General features: G+C 43.0%; 1 protein-coding gene across 1 annotated transcript in view; it reads left to right on the top strand.

The window, feature by feature from the left end:
• The window catches only part of LOC141982528 (lysine--tRNA ligase-like), a 35641-nt gene extending 12928 nt beyond the window's left edge, over positions 1-22713 (top strand). The window contains exons 4-14 of the mRNA XM_074944721.1: positions 6007-6100; positions 7533-7719; positions 9121-9246; positions 12843-12962; positions 13841-14003; positions 14419-14592; positions 17221-17306; positions 18340-18425; positions 19305-19431; positions 20907-21050; positions 22611-22713. Of these exons, the coding sequence (XP_074800822.1) occupies positions 6007-6100; positions 7533-7719; positions 9121-9246; positions 12843-12962; positions 13841-14003; positions 14419-14592; positions 17221-17306; positions 18340-18425; positions 19305-19431; positions 20907-21050; positions 22611-22679 (1376 nt within the window). The 3' untranslated portion in view covers positions 22680-22713. The remainder of the gene's footprint in view (positions 1-6006; positions 6101-7532; positions 7720-9120; positions 9247-12842; positions 12963-13840; positions 14004-14418; positions 14593-17220; positions 17307-18339; positions 18426-19304; positions 19432-20906; positions 21051-22610) is intronic.
• Positions 22714-22957: the final 244 nt, after the last annotated feature.

The raw sequence follows: 22957 nt of genomic DNA, 5'->3' as shown, positions 1-22957 counted from the left end.
CCAGCATCTGAAAATCTCTGCAAATGGGTAGAGAGCCAGGGAACAACATAAACTTGGACATAGTATTTTTTTCCTTTTAAATAGAAATTAAGTTTACTAAGTCTTTCATCCTTAGAGACCTGCTGTTACTGTTGCAGGTGACAACATCACATATATATACATCCGATGAAGTGAGCTGTAGCTCACGGAAGCTTATGCTCAAATAAATTTGTTAGTCTCTAAGGTGCCACAAGTACTCCTTATATTCATGAGGACTCTTTTTCTGAAATTTAATGTTCTTCTGCGCTATTTAGGTGATACTGCAAATTGCAGATAACCAAAATCCTATCTGAATTTGACAGGAGGTCTCTGGCTTATGCTACAACAGGTTTTTGTCAAAATACATTTAAGTGAGCCTTGGATAAGGCTGAGTAGAAAGTGTTCTTTGACAATGTCTGCAGAAATCTTAAACTAGGGTTGCCAACTTCCTTCTTGCCGAGCATCCCTACCCTGCCCCTCCTCCGAGGCCCTGCCTCATTTCCCCCCCCCCCCCCCCCCCCGCATCGCTAACTCTCCCCACCCTCACTCATAGAATCATAGAATCATAGAATATCAGGGTTGGAAGGGACCCCAGAAGGTCATCTAGTCCAACCCCCTGCTCGAAGCAGGACCAATTCCCAGTTAAATCATCCCAGCCAGGGCTTTGTCAAGCCTGACTTTAAAAACCTCTAAGGAAGGAGATTCTACCACCTCCCTAGGTAACGCATTCCAGTGTTTCACCACCCTCTTAGTGAAAAAGTTTTTCCTAATATCCAATCTAAACCTCCCCCATTGCAACTTGAGACCATTACTCCTCGTTCTGTCATCTGCTACCATTGAGAACAGTCTAGAGCCATCCTCTTTGGAACCCCCTTTCAGGTAGTTGAAAGCAGCTATCAAATCCCCCCTCATTCTTCTCTTCTGCAGACTAAACAATCCCAGCTCCCTCAGCCTCTCTTGATAAGTCATGTGCTCTAGACCCCTAATCATTTTTGTTGCCCTTCGCTGGACTCTCTCCAATTTATCCACATCCTTCTTGTAGTGTGGGGCCCAAAACTGGACACAGTACTCCAGATGAGGCCTCACCAGTGTCGAATAGAGGGGAACGATCACGTCCCTCGATCTGCTCGCTATGCCCCTACTTATACATCCCAAAATGCCATTGGCCTTCTTGGCAACAAGGGCACACTGCTGACTCATATCCAGCTTCTCGTCCACTGTCACCCCTAGGTCCTTTTCCGCAGAACTGCTGCCTAGCCATTCGGTCCCTAGTCTGTAGCGGTGCATTGGATTCTTCCATCCTAAGTGCAGGACCCTGCACTTATCCTTATTGAACCTCATCAGATTTCTTTTGGCCCAATCCTCCAATTTGTCCAGGTCCTTCTGTATCCTATCCCTCCCCTCCAGCGTATCTACCACTCCTCCCAGTTTAGTATCATCCGCAAATTTGCTGAGAGTGCAATCCACACCATCCTCCAGATCATTTATGAAGATATTGAACAAAACCGGCCCCAGGACCGACCCCTGGGGCACTCCACTTGACACCGGCTGCCAACTAGACATGGAGCCATTGATCACTACCCGTTGAGCCCGACAATCTAGCCAGCTTTCTACCCACCTTATAGTGCATTCATCGAGCCCATACTTCCTTAACTTGCTGACAAGAATACTGTGGGAGACCGTGTCAAAAGCTTTGCTAAAGTCAAGAAACAATACATCCACTGCTTTCCCTTCATCCACAGAACCAGTAATCTCATCATAAAAGGCGATTAGATTAGTCAGGCATGACTTTCCCTTGGTGAATCCATGCTGACTGTTCCTGATCACTTTCTTCTCATGTAAGTGCTTCACGATTGATTCTTTGAGGACCTGCTCCATGATTTTTCCAGGGACTGAGGTGAGGCTGACTGGCCTGTAGTTCCCAGGATCCTCCTTCTTCCCTTTTTTAAAGATTGGCACTACATTAGCCTTTTTCCAGTCATCCGGGACTTCCCCCGTTCGCCATGAGTTTTCAAAGATAATGGCCAAGGGCTCTGCAATCACAGCCGCCAATTCCTTCAGCACTCTCGGATGCAACTCGTCCGGCCCCATGGACTTGTGCATGTCCAGCTTTTCTAAATAGTCCCTAACCACCTCTATCTCCACAGAGGGCTGGCCATCTCTTCCCCATTCTGTGATGCCCAGCGCAGCAGTCTGGGAGCTGACCTTGTTAGTGAAAACAGAGGCAAAAAAAGCATTGAGTACATTAGCTTTTTCCACATCCTCTGTCACTAGGTTGCCTCCCTCATTCAGTAAGGGGCCCACACTTTCCTTGGCTTTCTTCTTGTTGCCAACATACCTGAAGAAACCCTTCTTGTTACTCTTGACATCTCTTGCTAGCTGCAGCTCCAGGTGCGATTTGGCCCTCCTGATATCTTTCCTACATGCCCGAGCAATATTTTTATACTCTTCCCTGGTCATATGTCCAACCTTCCACTTCTTGTAAGCTTCTTTTTTATGTTTAAGATCCGCTAGGATTTCACCATTAAGCCAAGCTGGTCGCCTGCCATATTTACTATTCTTTCGACTCATCGGGATGGTTTGTCCCTGTAACCTCAACAGGGATTCCTTGAAATACAGCCAGTTCTCCTGGACTCCCTTCCCCTTCATGTTAGTCCCCCAGGGGATCCTGGCCATCCGTTCCCTGAGGGAGTGGAAGTCTGCTTTCCTGAAGTCCAGGGTCCGTATCCTGCTGCTTACCTTTCTTCCCTGCGTCAGGATCCTGAACTCAACCAACTCATGGTCACTGCCTCCCAGATTCCCATCCACTTTTGCTTCCCCCACTAATTCTACCCGGTTTGTGAGCAGCAGGTCAAGAAAAGCGCCCCCCCTAGTTGGCTCCCCTAGCACTTGCGCCAGGAAATTTGTCCCCTACGCTTTCCAAAAACTTCCTGGATTGTCTATGCACCGCTGTATTGCTCTCCCAGCAGATATCAGGAAAATTAAAGTCACCCATGAGAATCAGGGCATGCGATCTAGTAGCTTCCGTGAGTTGCCGGAAGAAAGCCTCATCCACCTCATCCCCCTGGTCCGGTGGTCTATAGCAGACTCCCACCACTACATCACTCTTGTTGCACACACTTCTAAACTTAATCCAGAGACACTCAGGTTTTTCCACAGTTTCGTACCGGAGGTCTGAGCAGTCATACTGCTCCCTTACATACAGTGCTACTCCCCCACCTTTTCTGCCCTGCCTGTCCTTCCTGAACAGTTTATAACCATCCATGACTGTACTCCAGTCATGTGAGTTATCCCACCAAGTCTCTGTTATTCCAATCACGTCATAGTTCCTTGACATCACCAGGATCTCCAGTTCTCCCTGCTTGTTTCCAAGGCTTTGTGCATTTGTATATAAGCACTTGAGATAACCTGTTGATCGCCCCTCATTCCCAGTATGAGGCAGGAGCCCTCCCCTCACAGACATTCCTGCCTGTGCTTCCTCCCAGTATCCCGCTTTCCCACTTACCTCAGGGCTTTGGTCTCCTTCCCCCGGTGAACCTAGTTTAAAGCCCTCCTCACTAGGTTAGCCAGCCTGCTGGCAAAGATGCTCTTCCCTCTCTTCGTAAGATGGAGCCCGTCTCTGCCCAGCACTCCTCCTTCATGGAACACCATCCCATGGTCAAAGAATCCAAAGCCTTCTCTCCGACACCACCTGCATAGCCATTTTCATTTTCACTCACTCATTTTCACCAGGCTGGGGCAGAGGGTTGGGGTGTGGGAAGGGGTGAGGGTTCTGTCTGGGGTTGTGGGCTCTGGGGTGGGGTCAGGGATGACGGGCTTTGGGTGCAGGAGGGGGCTCCAGGCTGGGGGGGTGGAGCCGAGGGGTTCAGAATATGGGAGGGGGCTCCAGGCTGAGCAAGGGCATTGGGTGAGGGAGGGGGTACAGGCTCTGGGTGGGGGGGTGCAGGTTCTGGGGTGGGGCCAGAAATGAGGGTTTCAGGGTGTGGGAGGGGGTTCTGGGCTGGGACAGGGGGTTGGGGCGCAGGCTTACCTTAGGCCGCTCCCAGTCAGTGGCACAGCGGGGCCAAGGCAGGCTCCCTGCCTGTCCTGGTACTGCACTGCACCCTGGAAGTGGCCAGCAGCAGGTCCAGCTCCTAGGCAGGGGGCTGGGAGGCTCCATGTGCAGCTCTCGCCTGCAGGCACTACCCCCCCAGCTCCCACTGGCTGTGGTTCCCGGCCAATGGGAGTGTGGTGCCGGTGCTTGGGGCAGGGACAGCATGTGGAGCTCTGTGGCTCCCCCGCCTAGGAGCCGGACCTGCTGGCCGCTTCTAGGGTGCAGCACGGTGCTAGGATAGGTAGGGACTAGCCTGCCTTAGCCCCCCAGCATCGCCAACTGGACTTTTAGCGGCCCATGGCGGTGCTGATCGGAGCCACCAGGGTCCCTTTTCGACTTGGTGTTCCGGTCAAAAACTGGATGCCTGGCAATGCTATCTTAAACCATTACATTAATTAGAATAATATGTAGCTCTATAATATTTGAGACTCTCAGAACACTTCACAAACTAATGCATTTAGCTTTATAAAACTGCTTTGAGGTAGGTAAGTATTACTCTACTGATTTTACAGGTGAGGAAACTGAAGCAAAGAAAGACTAAGGGACTATACACAGCATATCTTAACTAGAGAGTGACTATAAACTGATACTGGAATTTTGAGATGGTCCCATAGGGATCAGCCCCATGGTGTTCCTTGCCATCTTGATTGTGCTTGTGTACTGAAGGGAAGCATGGCTGTCAGCACAGATGGTTAAAGTATAATGTCACAGGAGGTGTCATACTGGATGAGATCAGTAGTCCATCTAGTCAGTATCCTGTTTCTGGCAGTAACAGCTGCTTCAGAGGAAGGTGAAAAAATGGTAATGAAAATGGTTACAGAATAATTTGCCCCAGGGAAAGTTCCTTCATGGCCAACTTTAGTTAGGGGTTGCCTTATGTCCTGAGGCAGGAGGATTTATGAGTTGAAGCTGAGGTGTGAGTCATACCTAGTAACCTGACCTCCCTCCCTGGATTTACGGGTCCAAATCCTGAACTGTGACTGAGGAGTGCTCAGCTTAGCAGTGGCAAGGGCATGCAAAAGTAAGTTTAAGCCACCTTTATCCTCCACTCAATCCCTGGTCATGTCATGCGGACTGGTCCCTCCCTGGAACTAAGAGCGGCTGCAGGAAGTGCAGGGGTACAAAAAAGAGAGAATTCTTTTAAAAAAAAATAAGACCCGCTCCAAAACAAAACAAAAACTTGTCTTCAGTTTTGATTGAAGGTTTGGGTTAGTCGTATGTGAAGCAGAGCAGTTATTCCTGCATTCATCACCTGCACCGATTCTAGTATCGCCTCCTTTGTATCGTGCGGAAGAGTGTATTTGTTCTAAATCATGAGCCTGTCAGTCTGTCACTGATATCAATCTTCTTCATTTTTCGAGGAATCTCTGAAACTCTCTATCAGCATGCAGGTGTCCTCTCACAGGAGGCTGCTAACCACTGTAATCGTCTCTTGCTTTGAAGTTATCCAAGAAATAGATCAAGCCCTATATTAGAACAGAGAATTTCAAAATCCTGCACCTTGATTGGAAAGTTCACTTAGTCTGCTCTGTGATTATGAATAATCCTAATGTCTAATAGAATGTGGCACTAGACATACACTTCTCCTATAATTATTTTCAGGCTTTGCAACTCTACATCATAAGTTCTCAAACTATATTCTGATTATAGCCAGTGCTCAACAGAGCCTTTTCTGGTAGTCCAAACTGGGGTTCTGGGTGGGGAGACGGGTCAATGAGATGGTCTCTCTCTTATCAAACAGTCCAAAGAAAGAAAAGGCTGGATAACCCCAGCTCATCCATACAGACACCTGTGGTCTGAAGCAGTCAGGTTAGTCGCTAGACATGGAATTCTCCCAGCATGTTGTTTGTAGATAAATGACCAAAAAAACCCCTATTTTATTTATTTATTTACAGGACGAATTCATGCCAAGAGATCTGCTGGTGCAAAGCTCTTCTTCTATGATCTCCGGGGAAATGGATTTAAATTACAAGTTATGGCCAATGCTAAGTGAGTAAATGTTACTTATGAATAATGTGGAGCCTATATATACACACGTACACACTGCTTCTTTAAATCTGTTGCAGGGAGCCTGGGAAGGCTGCTGGCAGAAGCTTTGCAGTGAAGCAGAAAGAGAGAGAGAGTGGCTTTAGGAATAAAGCTGTTTACCTTATTCTAATGGTGTTCCTTGTTCAGTGTTAGAAGTAAGCAAACCTTTCTGTGGTCCAAACCTAAAATTCAGATCCAGATCCAAACTACCCTGAACTTTGTGGTTTTAACCCCTTATTGATAGTGCTCTTCCAAGCAGCTGCTCAGTAGCTCCTAGGAAGCTTAATTAGTTAATATTTGCACAATGCTTCAAAAGGAATAAAGCTCTATAGGGGTGACCCAAAGTACACTGATGTGATGAGTCTCCCCACTCACTTCAATGGGCTTCTAACCATAGCCTAATTAAAGGCTAAGTATTTTTACTCTTTGGCTGGGCAAACTATTTGTTGTGAATAATTGTTAGTCATATTTGGCTCTTTTCTGCTCATGAATTCTACAGCAACAGATTAGGGTCTATACCTTTGTTCACACTTAGCATGCAAACATTCAGCAAATGATTTCTAACGGATTTCAACTTGTTTGTTGTTCTTGAACTGTTTGCTGTGATGTTCTATTTTGATTGGACACAGAGAGGGGAGGTAGCGCCTTAGCTGGGGTAAATCAGACATTGGATGTCAAAGGAGCTATGCTGGTTTACCCTAGCTGAGGATGTGTTTCCTGAATGCAAGTGTGACTCTTATAAAATCCAGTTTTCTGGTGTGTGCTTGGGAATAGGAATTTGAAATTTGCTTTCTGCAATATTCCCTTAAAATGTTCTATTTGGGCAAATATTCCTGCGAGTGAACATGTTAGACTACTGGCAGAAAGCAAATACAAAAGGGATGTGAACATAGTCAAAGTGAATGCATGTGAAAATCTGAAAGAATCTTTGGCTATTTGCTGTACTTGTCTATTTATTTATTTTTTTTGACTGCTTACATTCCGAAAATGATGATTTTAATTTCTATTAACCAACCCAGTGGTTTAGTGGAGAAATCCTTTTTTTGAATAGTTATAGTATCAAGGGGCAAAAAAAATGCAATATAACTCAAATTTGGGTAGTGTAGTCAAAGTTGACTGATCTTTTCAATCACATTTAAGCAGTTAATTACTAGTGTAAATTCATAGTGCACTTCATTTAGGTGAATTTTTATTTAAATTATTATTGTAATCTATTATATTCTACTCTCAATAACCATAAATAACTATTTCAATCAAGAAAGAAATATCTTAAACTAAAACCATCCTTGTAAAAAAATATCCTAACTGTGCTAAAAGTTATTTTTTACCTTAGACAGAAAGCTAATGGTTTGGAAAGGATTCTACATTTCTAAGTCAGCTGCTTCTTTGTCAGATTTTTTAAGTCTGAAGACCTGTTCACTAAGACCATAGATAAGCTGCGGCGAGGAGACATCATAGGAGTTTTGGGATATCCTGGGCGAACCAAGCATGGAGAACTTAGCATCATAGCTACAGAAATAATGCTGCTGTCACCATGCTTGCATATGCTGCCTCATCTTCATTATGGATTCAAAGATCAGGTAACTTCAATCAGGGACAATGGCTGGGGAGCCCATCAGTAGCTGCCTGGAAGCAACTGTTCCATGGGATTTACTTTAGGTTCTTTTGTACAAGTAAATTCATGTTGGCCTGTTTTTGTCTGTACAGTTTGAACACAAAGCTATGGATCTCATATCATACCTTGAATTAATATAACACTTTTCAGCCCAAACTGCTACAAAGTGCTTTATAAAGAATATGCATTCAAACACCATTACTGAATTTCAGCCACTGCCGGAGTGCGGGAGGGCAGAAGCCAGCTTGTTCAGAGAGGGAAGGGGCAATTTTATACAAGGATATTTGGGCAGTTATTTCCAAACAAAGCTGATAGTGTGGGGGGCTAGGGGCAGCCTGAAGGAAGGCAGACAGACTGTATCCACTGAGGCAGAGCAATCAACAGGGAAAGGACCAAACTGTGAGTAAGACTTGGCTGGAAGCCTGACACCCCCTTCCCACCTTTCCCCCCCTTTTCCTTGACTAGGAGCAACAACTGGACTCTGAGTGAGTTGGGAAGCCCCCATCTCCCACCATCTGGGGCTCTGAATTATTGAGACTTTTTGTTTTCCCTTCAGTTTGGGGCATGGCCCCAGCCTTCTGCTTGCAGCGAAGGTAGAAAGCAGCCCAGGGGAGGCTAATCTGGATTGGCAGCCAGAAGGGACAGAGCCACCCCGTCCTCTCTCCCCTTGAGCCCCCAGATGGGACCTGGTGGAGAACGAGGGCCTAGGTCCCCCTACACTTCCCTTCTCCCTCAGCCACCTGAGAGATCCCAGAGGACTTCAGGGGACAATGAACTGTGACTTGGCTGCTGGGCCCTCTGGACTGCCCAGAACAGTAGTCCCAAGACTCAGAGAGAGCGAGAGTTTGGCTATGGCCTGACCACTAGGCCTGATGGCCCCCAAATGAAGCCTGCTACAGTACCCAAAAAAGATCCCATCTCAGAGTTCTTCGTGGCACTCAATATACTTACTGTGAAGGCTGAGTCGGACTTGCCTAATTTGAATCTACAGTTCAAGGGAGTCTAGGTATGCCAAGGCTGATGCTTAGACCACAAATACATCCCTGTGTTGTTGTGTTTTTTTTACACTTGGTTAATGTTATGTTTCAAAAGGAAGGAATTTGGGACAGTTAAACTGAAACATAAACTTCATTTTAAAAAAGTGGGATTTTATTTTTTAATTTGGATTTCTGTTTGGCAGGTCATAACATCTGCTTTCTTCTCGCTCCTTTCTGGAATGCAGGTTATTCTTCCTACTGAGGGAAATATCTGAATCAAAAGAAATGCATACTATGTAGTAATTTGATTTAATTTTGAATGTTGGTTTAATAGCTGGATATTGTGCTTCATCAGTATCTATATTATCATTTTTTGTGGTTCTTTGTAGGAAACCAGATACCGTCAACGTTACCTAGATTTGATCATGAATGACACTGTGAGGCAGAAGTTTATTACCAGGAGTAAAATTATCACTTACTTACGAAACTTCCTGGATGATAATGGATTTCTTGAGGTACGGCCTGAGAAGATGATTGATGTGATGGTTGCATTATGTTATGACATGTTTCATAATTATTCAGATACTTTAATATTTTAATGGCCAAGGCTTTCAAAAGTGATGCATGATTCTGGGTGCTCACTCAACCTGAGACATGTTTAATGGGTCTTGTTTTCAGCTGAAGGATGCTCAGCGCTTTCTGAAAATCAATCTCTCTCAAGGTGTGTCAAGTTGAGCGCCCAAAATCATTAGCTGCTTTTGAAGACTTTGGCATATGTGTTCAAAGCACTGTACAGACATTAATTCTCACAACAGTCCTCACAGGTAGGTGGGTAACTATTCTCCATGCTTTAGGGGGTGAAACTAAGAGAGAATGGTTAAATGACTCGCCCAAGGCCAGTATCGCCTGACTCCATTTCTGTCCTCCTTCCTCTAGATCACACCATCTTACGTGGTATAAAAAGTATCTTGTTCATTACTGGAAAAGGCTTGATTTGCACTGATCTGAATAACTAAGTGAAAGACATTCACATGCTAAATTAATCGAAGTAGGTTTGATTGGTGATTCGTAGGCAGTTATATCTTCCATAAAGATACATGTTCCTGGTGTTTAAAATTCGAAGGCAGGTAATAGTGCCATATATAGCAAGCCTAAAGTGTGGCCTGAAGGCTATGCGTGGCCTACAGAGTTCTAAAATGGAGCCTGCAGCTTCCCTCCAACTCACTGTGTCTTATACGTAGAAGAGAGGTCCATGGAGAGGAGTGATTCCCCAGCCGGATGCAAATTCATTTCAAATGGTTCTGTTTTCTTTGGTCTTTTTTTGCTTCACCACCAATCTTCCTTGACATATGGTTAGATATTGCTTATTAAAGTGCAAGTTACTGTTATGATTGTGTAGGTATGTTTGGTTTCTAAAATACTGATCTGTAATTCATGTCCTTTACCAGGCAAAGCTCACATTGAAATCAGTAAAGACTGTAGGTGCAGGCCTGGATGTAGTCTCCAGGCTGCCAGCAAATTGCCAGTGTAGCCCTCGGGGTCACCAAGTTTTTAGGGCCCCTCAACTGACACTGTGTATGTGTGCATATGTTTAAAAACTCAACACATAATTAAGGAGTCCCAACAAGTGCCTCCATTGTGTATATGGACACATACTCAAACAACATGGACATAAAATCTTGTCAGTGTTGTCTTGCAGCATGTTAATTCAAATGAACATACCACAATGGAATATACAGAGATATTAGTTGCTGGAAGCTTATTGTACATGTTGTTAGTTTATGCTGAATTCGCATCTAGTTACTGTGCCAATTCGGAGGTCCTTTGTGATCCGTGCCAGTGGAAGTCAGAAGAACTGGGCTGGGCTTCCTCCCATTCTAGACCCAGAATATGGCCCCGTTCTGACAAAACCATACCTGGGTACCATTGCTACTTCATCAGAATCAAACTTTCTCTGTGAAACATTTTTGAATCTGCATTCTCCGATTGCAACAACGTTCTGTTAGACTTTCCAACCAGCTCTAATTCTAAATCAGTTAGCATAGGTCTGGAAGGTGGGATTCCTAGTGAGTAAAAGTAACACTAGCTCGGCTCCAGCTAGCACACTAAAAATAGGAGTGTGGAAGTTGTGGCGTGTGCTTGAGCTAGACACCTGAGTCCAAGCCTTCCCAGCCCTGGCTCCGAGCGTGGCTAGCTAGCCCAAGTCACTGCCTGCGCTGCAACATCCACACAGCCATTTTTAGGGCTCTAGTGCAAGTCTGTCTACTGATGCTAGGAATCACACTTCCCAGATGCAATGTCAACACATCTTTAGGCACTTCTGAAAATGTTACCCCAAGACAAGTCTGTATCTTTTTCTAGTTCTAATCACCAAGATCAGGGGTGGGCAAACTACAGCCCGGGGGCCACATCCGGCCCTCCAGACATTTTAATCCGGCCCTCGCGCTCCCGCTGGGGAGCAGGGTCCGCTCCGCACAGCTCCTGGAAGCAGCAGCATGTCCCCCCTCCGGCTCCTACATGTAGGGACAGCCACGGGGCTTCATACACTGCCCCCACCCCAAGCGCCTGCAGACAGGGCAGTGTGCAGAGCCGTCTGGCTGTGCCTCCACGTAGGAACTGGAGGGGGGACATGCCACTGCTTCTGGGAACTGCTTGAGGTAAGTGGCACCCAGAGCCTGCACCCCTGATTCATAGATATTAAGGTCAGAAAGGACCATTATGATCATCTAGTCTGACCTCCTGCACAATGCAGGCCACAGAATCTCACCCACCCATTCCTGCGATAAACCTCTCACATATGTCTGAGCTATTGAAGTCCTCAAATCATGGTTTAAAGATTGATCTCCCCCACCCCCGAACCCCTCATCCCCAGCCTCTCCTGGAGTCCCCTCCCACCCTGTGAACTCCTCATTTCTGGCCCCACCCCAGAGCCTTCACTCCCAGCAAGAGCCCACACCCCAACCCCCAATTTCATGAGCATTCATGGCCTGCCATACAAATTCCATATGTGGCCCTTGGGCCAAAAAGTTTGCCCACCCCTGACCAGGATAATAGTTCTGAGTGTGCCACTGAATTTTCTTCCATTCTGATTCTTTTTTGGGATGTTCTAACAAAAAAGATGCATCTTATAGTGTTACCTGAATAGAGGACCTCATCCAGCAAAGACTTTCCTCTGAAGCCAATACTTACTTCTACTTGAATGCTTAGTTACACATGTACTTAAGAATGTACTGGATCAGAATAAGAGTGAAGCTGGGTCTTGTCCTGTCCTCGTCTGTGACAGTGTTCTAGAATATTGTGCTTGCAACTGAAAAGTCTCTACTTCCCGCCCCCTTACATCTTGGCCTTCAACGCCATTTTTTTTAGTGCAAAATTCAAAAATGTGGATTTGTGCTGTCAGGAATTTGGCACATTTACAGAAAAAACACGAACAGTTTCTTTCTGCGGGTGAGAAATTCACCTTTTACTTTTGTGAATAAAAGAGTCATGATTAGGACAAATCATTTTGGGGGAGGGTTGCTTTTTAGTATAAACTAGTGGCAATATTGGTGAGAATCATTTTGTACCGCTGATGTTGTTATTGTACTTTTCTCTTTTTACAGATTATGGTTTAGAAGAGTTAATCTATTTCTTGACTATAATAGGCTGAACTCAAACTCCATGTGGAAAAATGTAATGTGTTTTTCAATCTAAATGGCTGTCTGTCTGTCTCCAGTTCATCCTTGTGCTTCTTATCTGCTCGGCATGTTGTAGGGGAATTGCTCTTTCATAAGGGGGGAGCTCAGTGGTTTGAGCATTGGCCTGCTAAACCCAAGGTTGTGAGTTCAATCCTTGAGGGGGCCATTTAGGGATCTGGGGAAAAAATTGGGGATTGGTCCTGCTTTGAGCAGGGGGTTGAACTAGATCTCCTGAGGTCCCTTCCAACCCTGATAGTCTCTGAGTCTAAGTCTTTAAGGCAAGAAGGGACCATTATGGTCATTTAGTGCAACTCCCTGTATATAACACCGGCCATAGAACATCACCCAATATTTCCTGCATCAAACCAGTAACTTCTGTTTTGAGCTTCAGAATATCTTTTAGAAAGACATCCAAGCTCTTTCTTCTTTTAAAGGTGGAGACTCCCATGATGAACATGGTAGCAGGTGGTGCAGCAGCCAAACCTTTTATCACACATCACAATGACCTCAACATGGACTTGTATATGAGGATAGCTCCTGAACTATACCACAAGGTGCAGCAACTGTATGATGTCTGCTTACGTGCCTAACAATGATATGCAATGCTCTCACTTTCCCACAGGGCAAGATTGTCCATATATTTTTGCATTCTAGTGTTGTCTGTATAATTCTATACACAGGTTAAGCCCAAAAACTTGGAGTCTGTTATATGAATTACATAGCCTTCATTTTCTAGCTATCAAGAGGTTCTCACAGGTAAGTAGATTACTAATGTTTTTAATATATATGTAAATGAATAAAAATTGTACTGCTGGCAATGACAGATTGTTCTGGAAATGTTCTGTGATGACTAAGTATATCCATTTGGCTTAGGAATCGGTGTCATTCCTCTGTGGATAGGTAGGAGTTATTGAATCATATCTCTCACGCTGGTGCTGCAGTATGATTTAAAGCTACCTAAGTCTTCATGGATCTGCCTGTAACATTTGCAGTTCATTTATACTTAAGAAAATCAAATACCTGCCAATTGCAAAACATCTCTTAAAAAAAAGTGGGTTTAGACTGTGTTTTATATATTGGTTCTCAGTCCCAAATACTAAGGATTCCCCTTCTGTAAGTCCTCTTCCACAGCAAACCAGCCATTGGAAAGCAACAGGCAGTCACTGGGAGTTGCATATACAGAGGGCTTGCAAGACTGGCTGGCTCTTATTATTTCAGTGAAGGACTGCAATACAGAATTGGCAGGAAAAACTGGCAAAGATCACATCCCCATATATACTGTTTCACCTAACATATGGTGAATAGTATGGCTAATCATCCATTGTTAGACACTTGGAATGTAGAATTATTTTTCCCCCCTCCCCCCCCGTCCTCTTCCCCCTATCACCCCGGAGAAGAAAGTCACTAGGGAATATCTGGATCTTTTTCCCAGATGCTAGTAGTTGGAGGTCTGGAGAGGGTATATGAAGTTGGACGTCAGTTCAGAAATGAAGGAATTGATCAAACCCACAATCCAGAATTCACTACGTGTGAATTCTACATGGCTTATGCAGATTATTATGATCTCATGGACATCACTGAACAGCTGCTGTCAGGTATGTCCTTGGGTGATGATTGTATACATTCGTTAATGAGTAACTTCAATGGTTTGGGTTGGGTGACGCTCAAAGACAATAAAGCTGTGGGAAAAGATACATAACTTTTATTTCCCAAATAAAAATGGAAGCAATTGACAAATATAAAGGGGAGGAGGGGGGATAATACATTCTTGATTGGATAATATTGAATAATTAGACCCAGGGAACAAGATCTGAGGGGACAGGAGAAAAATTTCCCTGGTTTCCCTCTTGCAAATAAATTGCTGTATATAATTATCAGGTAATCTCTGTTCTGATCAAGAGATACCAGACAATATGTTGCAAGTTATACTGCAGCTGCTTGTGTAAAAGTCCAGGAATTCAATCAGGTTAAGATGACTTCTCTGACACCTCACATTTTACTTACCCTAAGGCATGGTGAAGCATGTGACAGGTGACTACAAGATCACTTACCATCCGGATGGCCCTGAGGGAAAGGCAGTAGAAATTGACTTCAGTCCTCCTTTTAAACGAGTGAGAATGATGGAAGAATTGGAGAAAGTCACCGGAGAAAAAATGCCAGCACCAGAAAGTCTGGATACTAAGGGTACATTAAATCTGTCAGGGCTTGTCTCTGGATTTTGAATGGTGTAATGAATTAAGTAGTAAAACATTTTCATTTTAAAGTTATTTGACATTTCAATGATCAGTAAAGAAATTTTTGTCTCACAGGATTTGGAATTGCATGATATTCTCTCGCTTCTTGTTACAGTATATTTCACACCCTGGTTAAGTTTCACCTCTATGGTGAGGAAAGAAGTCTCTGTGTGTGTCTCTACCTTAATACCAATATTTATCATAAAGTGTATAGTTTTCCATTTAGAGTCCCTTTCCCCCCACTTATTTACACTTGAATATTCTTGAATATTCTCTTGAATATTCCTTTGATACAGGAATGTTCTATTCTCTGCTTTCAGCCCAAAGATGATTTTTTTTTTTTTTAAAGTTTGGGCAAAATTGGTTCCACTGTATTTAAATGATGGAAATGTGAGAACACTTTCGTATTGCAGTGAAAAATTACTGACTACAAAAATGCCAGGCCTGGCATATGAATAGGCCTAAGTAAGGGATGAGTTGCTATTCTGGTGTTAAAGAAAAGTGATTTAGTAATGCAAAAAGGTTTTTATATGGTTGCCCAAACACACACGTTTAATTTACATGATTATATTAGCATGAATTACTTCCTGTCCAGCTCCAGGGTGTAGCATCAGGAATACATACCAGTGTATGTTATGTGAAGTAACCTATATGAGGACTCTGATTAGGGGGCTCTTTATTCCAGCCCTGTGGAAGAGGAGCCATAAGGCAGGAATGAAGAAGTAGCTGGCTTCCTGCCAGGGGAGTCCAACTCCTGGGTAGGAATGAGGCGATATTCTTGGGCAGGGATCCCATACCCCAATAAAGGGAAAAGAAAGAGGAGCTGCCTCAGTTCATCTTATTTGACACATGCTTCTGGCTCTAAAGGGAATAGCAATTCTTCTTGGAACTTGTCCTGTGAAACAAATTTTGAGATGCTGGTGAATACTGCTAAGAGTTCCCAGACCCCAGCCAGTGGAGGAGGTGTTAATAGTTTCTGCTATTTGCTCACACTGCTTTCCTCGTTCTATTAGAAGCATTTGGTGGATGGGTTTCTCCGTTCAGAGCTAACTCTTTAAGCCAAAAAAAAAAAAGTGGTGTTTGGTGTGAAATAACATGAATAGAAACACACGTGCAACGAGATTTAATGGGGTGGGGGGAGGGGAATAAAAGCTTATGCAGATAAGAGGAGTGAGCCAAGGATGAAGGAAAAGACCAAGAATGGGTGGAACACTGGATGAGGGGGGAGAGAAGAAATACAGGTGTGGCTGTTAGAGAATGGTGGGGGAATGATGAGAGGTGGCAGAAATCCTGGAGTAGTGGGTGAGAGAGGTAAACTTCAGTCAAAGAAGGGGTGGTTGGGAAGAGTATAAGGAACAAGAGAAAAGTGTCTTTGTAGGATACCTTACATAGTGTACACTGGGGGAGAGGAACAGTCATGGCTTATACAGATGGTTCTTGTAAGTGGGGTATACAGGAAGGTTGCTGACAGAAGAGCACCTTTCTAGTTGGGGTCCTGGGATTCTCAGTCATTGCTTCCTGTCCCTTTTAGCTTTTGTTCTCCCACATTCTGACCTAGCAGTGGTATAAAAGGAAACATAAGAATTGTACACAGCCCTTGATCTAAATGTCCATCGTTATGCAAGGAAAGCAACTGGGCATGTCTAGGGGATAGATATATTTCTCCGTTTGCAACTGGCTTGCGTTAGGAAATGCAGGCTAATGGACAGATTGAAGACAAAGCTACAGTTCTCTCAAGCTCCTCTCCTCACATAACGGTAATGAAGCACAGCAGAACTCTGAGGATGAAGTTAGAGTTTTCAATGGAACACAGAGGTATCACTGTACAATTAAGATTGCAAATGCAGTACAACCTGGTTTATATCCAAAAAAGTGCAAGGACAACACATTTGGATAAATGGAGGTCAAGTAAATTAGGGGCAGCAACTTAAGAAAGCAATTCATGCTGCGGATGTGATTCAGATAAAAGGGAGTTGTGCTCTAAATGGAGGTTGGACAAACATGATTATTCTGTAAAGGTTTTCAAGAATGTAGCAGGCGAGGTGATTTAAGATGAGGGAACAGAAACATGAGCCATATGCTCTAACATGAGCCATATGAAACAATGGGTGTTACCATCACTCTCGTTACAGTGTGTATGGTAACACCCATTTTTTCATGTTCTGTGTGTATATAAATCTCCTCACTGTATTTTCCACTGAATGCATCCGATGAAGTGAGCTGTAGCTCACGAAAGCTCATGCTCAAATAAATTTGTTAGTCTCTAAGGTGCCACAAGTCCTCCTTTTCTTTTTGCGAATAAAGACTAACATGGCTGCTACTCTGAAACCTTTAAATTTCCTGACACTATGCTTTTCTAGCTCCTGTTCCTATCTTCTTTATGGATACAATTACAAGCTTATTTATTGGGCAGTTTCCAGAGTTTGTATTTTTCTGTTTGTCAAAATTTAAATTGAAAGCAGCAGTTGATACTGAATGTTGAGAGGAAATGTACCTTTCTTTTGTTCCACTGCAAACAAAATTCATTCGTAACTGAGCTCCTTTATTGACACACAGTTATAATTATTTTCATTTACAGAAGCCCAACAGTTCCTTGACAAGCTATGTTTGAAGAAGCGAATCCAATGTTCTCCTCCTCGGACTACAGCAAGACTTCTAGATAAGGTTTTCTTGTATTTTTTTTTTCCCTGCTTATGTATAATTTTTCTACATTTTCCAGTGTTTGGTTACGTAATACTTAAAATCTTAATATGCTAGGCTGTGTGTTTTGGGGTGACATCAATTCATATTTCTGTATGGTTCTTTATATATAAATCACAGATGTATATCTTGGCTGAGATTTTACTGAAACTTGATCAAAGATATTTTCATCATATGATTCTTCTAGAAGATCTTTTAGTGGTGTTTTAGTTAGCTTTGAATAGATGTCAGTAATTTCAGAATTATTCTGGTGTATTCAACTGTATGTTTAACAACATTCCAAGTAGCCTAGACCGTGTGTACATTGTGGTTTACCATAGTGCATATAATATGCTATAATATAGTAACTAACTAACTAGAGTGATTAGAGCTGGCGTTTTTAAAGATGAGGTTTTTCAAATGTGAGTTGTGTGCTTAACTGCCTGAGATTGCTTTGAAAACTTCAAAATATTAGAATGGATTATAGATTTTTTTTCCTTTTTGTTCCCACTATTGAGGAGAAATAGTGATATCTCTTCTTCTGAAGCTTAACTTCTCCTTAACTGTACTCACAGTGATCAAATTGTGTGGTCTTTACTCCATTCTCATCCTCTGAAGACTTACTGCCATCTTTGATACAGTGAAGTGACTCTTATCTTTGAGTCTTTCTACCCAGTAGTCTTTGAACTCTGTTCTCCTGGTTCTACTACTGCTTTAATGTATTTTCAGTGTTAACTCTCATAGCTCCTCATCCTCTCTCATATTTTCTGTCAGCTTCCCTCTCCCAATGAGACCCAAAAGTGGGCTTGGATTCAATGTCCACCCAATATGCCTTCAAAGTGGTTTTAGGACCTGCCAATATCCCTGAAACTAGTTGGTCCTGACAAAATTGGAATAATCTCTCAAATATTGGGATGAATGGAAGTCTTACTGGTGCCATCTGGGATAATAAGATGACACTGAGAAAAAAATGAAATGCAAGTAAAAGGGAAAAACAGAAGTCTCTGTCTCTTTGCAGTTGGTAGGTGAGTTTATTGAAGTTTCCTGCATCAACCCCACATTCATTTGCAACCATCCCCAGATCATGAGTCCTCTGGCTAAATGGTATGTAACTTCAGTGCAAGTGTTGGATTTTTAAACTTGAGCTAACCATGTATTCAGTTCATTTCAGGGTTCAGTAAAGCTATCTATTCGTCAGTGTTTTTTCTATTGAAAGCTAAATTATGCCTTCTGTTCACATTATTGTTTTGTGATACTATGGTATAAAAGTTAATCAGCTGCTGCCGCTGTAGTTGAGGTTTTTGAGTTCCAGCAAAATGAATCCCATCAAGATACATTAGTTTCATGGACCCACACTCGGTCACAATTACAGTACATAAGGACATAGGACTCAGATTTTCAAACAATTGTTTATGTGCATGTAATTTAGGGCATTAATATGTCAAAGTAAGGTGATTGTTCCCAGAAACCAGCTACACAGATGTCTGTTACCTGTACTATGCTCACACTTATTTGCACCTACAAAACTGAGGGCACAAAAGTGGAAGTCTGGTTAAGGCCAGGATGCAAATATGTCTCAAAGTCCATTTTAAATAACCCATGATACATTTTTCTGGAGGAAACAGCCATTTTCACAAGCACTTTTTCATCCCTGCAACAACCACTTTTCTCTCTTTCAGGGGAAGAAAAAAAATGTTTAATTTCCATGACAATTTCACTGTTTTGGCTCTAATTTGCTGGTAGTGAGTTTTTTTTCTTGTCACAGCTCTAATAACAAGTATGAAATAGTTTTAATTCAGAAAATAAGTTGCATATGGTATAATTAAGTGGCTTTCTACAGAACTAGAGGAAAGATGTTTGAAAATGAAGTCAAAACCCTAAATTGTTTGTATGGGTTGAACTCTTCATTGCAATTTTTGATCCCGATCTGCAGCAGGACACCAAAATGTTAAATTGTGTCTCATGATTTGTCTTTCTAACCAGGCATCGTTCAGAGAAAGGCCTGAGTGAACGTTTTGAACTCTTTGTGATGGAGAAGGAGATTTGCAATGCTTACACTGAGCTCAATGATCCAGGGAGGCAGAGAGAGCTTTTTAAGGACCAATCGAAGGTAACATCTTTCAAAATTACAACACTATGAACTAAAACAGCAATGAACGCAAGCTCTTGCCTTGAAAATTAACAGCCACAAGACAATATGTTGTTGAGCCAAATGCTGAACTATGTTCTCTGCACTGCAGCTGAATTATTGTTTGGGCTAAATTTGCTGTGCTTAACTCAGAGGAGGCTTTCATCTAAACGTTCATCTGCTTTCAATTGGGTTTGGGTAAGATATAATTTAAAAAATCCTTTGAATCTTTTATTTGTCATCTGTCTGACTTTTAAAACCCTGTGGTATTACAGAAGCATGGTTAAAGATGGGTTTTCTTTTCACATCCACAGACATTTTTGTCTACATTTATTTAGCATGTTATGAGCTTTTTTCAGAAGGCAGGAAAGTGGTTTTCTCTAACAACCCAAATTATAAAGAGAAATGTTCAATTTCTATTTTTTTTCTTTCTCTTGCTAGTACCAATACTTCTAGTTTGTGATTGGCTGCAAAGGGAAGGTTTAAATGTAGTGCTTAGTCAGTTCTTCAAAATGTTTTGGGCCCATGACACTCATTACCAGTTACTTTTTTTTTTTTTAAGGGGTCCACAGCAGAAATCATATTGAGCTTTTTGACTTCCTAGCTATACTGTATTTGTGTGACCTTCCCACATGATGCTGCATTTGGCTCACATTTCCATTCTGAGACTTGGAGGTGGAGTGTGCTGACTGAGCATACCACCATCTGGATGCCTTGTCTATTTCCTCAGTTAAGTCTGCTCTATGGAAGTGCCTGAACTATCTCCTAACTTTACATCCAGGGATTAAGAATCCTCCCTGCTCAAACAGCCTCACCAAGGACACTTTAGCGAGCTGGAAAGTAACTAGTATTACATGGTGAATTGTCTAGCAGAAGGCCTTCCTCAGCGCTTAAATTCTCAGAGTGTTTCCTGGAGGCTTGGGGCTTCTGCCCCACAGGTTTGAAAATGTTTATCAGAGCTCCGCTCCAGCTGAATTTAAGCCAGGTTTTCCTATAGTGAATGACCATCTTGTATCCTGCCATCGTCAGCCTAAGGAATAATTCACTCATAAGTCACAACCAAATCTCTGCCCTTCTGAGCTGCTGCTAAGGTGATATATTTTTTTAAGGATCTTCTTTATCATGGGGAGAAGCTAATTGTAGGTCTATTTGAAGAACACGTTTATATAGCTCCAGAAGGACTGCAGCTCTGCTACACAACTGTGACTCAGTCAAGGAGAGAGACAGACAACAGCCACCCAGACTGAATGACTAAACACCAGCCTCTTCCCGGCTGACCGAAAATGCTGTAGCTTCAGCAGCACTTGTCAGTAGAATATCAGGGTGTTACTTGGGACATTCAGCAGCACTAAATACAGCTGGAACTGCACATCTTTTACCACTGAGTTACAAGCACCTGGAGGCTTGCTGAACAGGTATTTGAAATACTGTATGTTCATTCTGTTTTGGGGCCTTAGGCTAAAGCAGCAGGTGATGAAGAAGCCATGAGTATTGATGAAAACTTCTGCACAGCATTGGAATATGGACTTCCTCCTACTGCTGGCTGGGGGCTAGGAATTGACCGTCTTGCCATGTTCCTCACAGACTCCAACAACATTAAGGTGGGTTAAGCTGTAATTAGAAAACAGCAAAAGGTAGACCAGTAGTTTTTATGCCTATAGTTACTGTTCTGCTATTTTTTTTCCATAAAAGGCAAAATATTATTTTGCTTCCCTGCAGCTCTTTGCTGTTTGTAAAGCAGGCAGAAATGAGGATGCAGAATAGGTATAAAATATCCTGTACTGCAACTTTCCTCAACCTGTGAGATGTCTCCTATGCCCAGGAAATGTGAGGGGGGTGGGGGTGGGTGTGGGTGTGTGTGCGCGCGCGCATGCAGGGTTGCATGTGCATCCTTACTGCAAGTGCTACTGCTTAGGGCATGTTTGCATACGCCTCCGCTTTCCCCTTCATAACGAGCGATGGGGTGGAAAGAGCAGCCAGGCTGCTGTGAAGCCCAATGTCACTCTGGCAGCCACCCACCAACTTCTGAGTATCTCTGACCAGGAAAAAGGTGAGATGTGGCAGTTGCAACAGAGTACAGCTTGATCATGTTGGGGGTGGATTGAATCAAAAAAAGTTTGGAACCCCTGCCCCATCTCTTTCTTTGTGTATTCCAGAACTCCCTGAAAAGCAGTACAGTACGTAAAGCTCCGTACTTCAGTATTAGACACCTACAGCTTCTTGCAGTAAATTACAATAGGTGACTAGCATTAAGGTCAAATTCAAAAAGCACTTATCCATATATTTTAGACGTGTGTCTCCCTCCCCCAGTATCTAAGAAACCAGGTGTGGTCCTGTCTCTGTACCCTCATCTGGGCCAAATTTGTATGACCCTTCACTGGGCAGCCACAACAACTCTATTACCTTTTTAAGTACCTCTTTTGACAACTGTATTTATAGCACTCATCCTTAACTAGGGGGCAGGTGACTGGGCATGGAGGCAAATACCAATGCCAGTCCAGACCATGAATTAGGAGAGCAGGAGTTGTCAGTGTAATTACAACTTAATGTACGTGCCTTAACTCTACCTCTCCGGCCAATGGTGCTGAGATGCTTAGAGAATTTAAAGGGCCTTCAGAAGACCCAGGGCCTGATTCTCACTTACCCAAAGGCTCTCTTACATTGATCTGTACGTAAATAATATTTACTCCCTCTTTAGGACTCCTTTACTACTAGAACAGGATAAAAGAGCCTTGACTGTGAATAAGAATAAGGTTGAGAGTTTGCTTTTATCAAATTAACTGAAGTGAATCTAAAGCCAATAATTAGTGTTGACAAGTCTTGCAATCTTACTGCAAGTCTTGTGGTAGTTGATGTTTAACTTACCTCAGCTCTTGCAGACAAGTGTTTTTAGGTGAGAATCTCTGCTTTCTTCCTTTCCTCTCTCTCTTTCTCCTCCTCCACCGCCCCCAAGTTTCTAGCCCTTATAGTTGCAGAGAGAAGCTTGAAAAAGTAACGTAAGTGCACTGAAGAGGCTCAAAAATTGAAGGACTAATAAGAACCAAACTTTTTTTTGTTTTAATCCAGTTTCATGACTTTTTGGGAACCTAATGATTTTTTCAAAGTTTTGGGTTTGGCAACACTGACTTGTGGTGTGTGTGTTTCTCCCTACTCTGCTTTAGGAAGTGCTGCTATTCCCAGCAATGAAGCCCATTGAAAACAAACCTCAGTCAGAGAAACAAGAGAACTGAAGTGCAGTTTAGAGCTAAAGGGCGAAGAACTAACCTAATATCAGAATTTCACATGGAAATTTCCAAGAGTGTTGAGACAATGTGTTAAAGAAAAATACATAAATACAGCGACTCTACTGCAAAAATATGGCATTTTACTAACTAGACTGACAACATAATGACACATTTTGTAAAGGGAAAGTGCTGTATAGGGACAAACCTTTTTCAAGGTAGAATGCAGACTCAAGGTTAGCAGACTTAATATTAGATATGCCAGCTGCATGTGCCTAATGGTTTTC

Source organism: Natator depressus, chromosome 2 (assembly GCF_965152275.1).
Source record: "Natator depressus isolate rNatDep1 chromosome 2, rNatDep2.hap1, whole genome shotgun sequence".
NCBI lineage: Eukaryota > Metazoa > Chordata > Testudines > Cheloniidae > Natator > Natator depressus.
The sequence above is the reverse complement of the archived record's forward strand: the minus strand, read 5'-3'. Positions and strand labels throughout refer to the sequence as shown.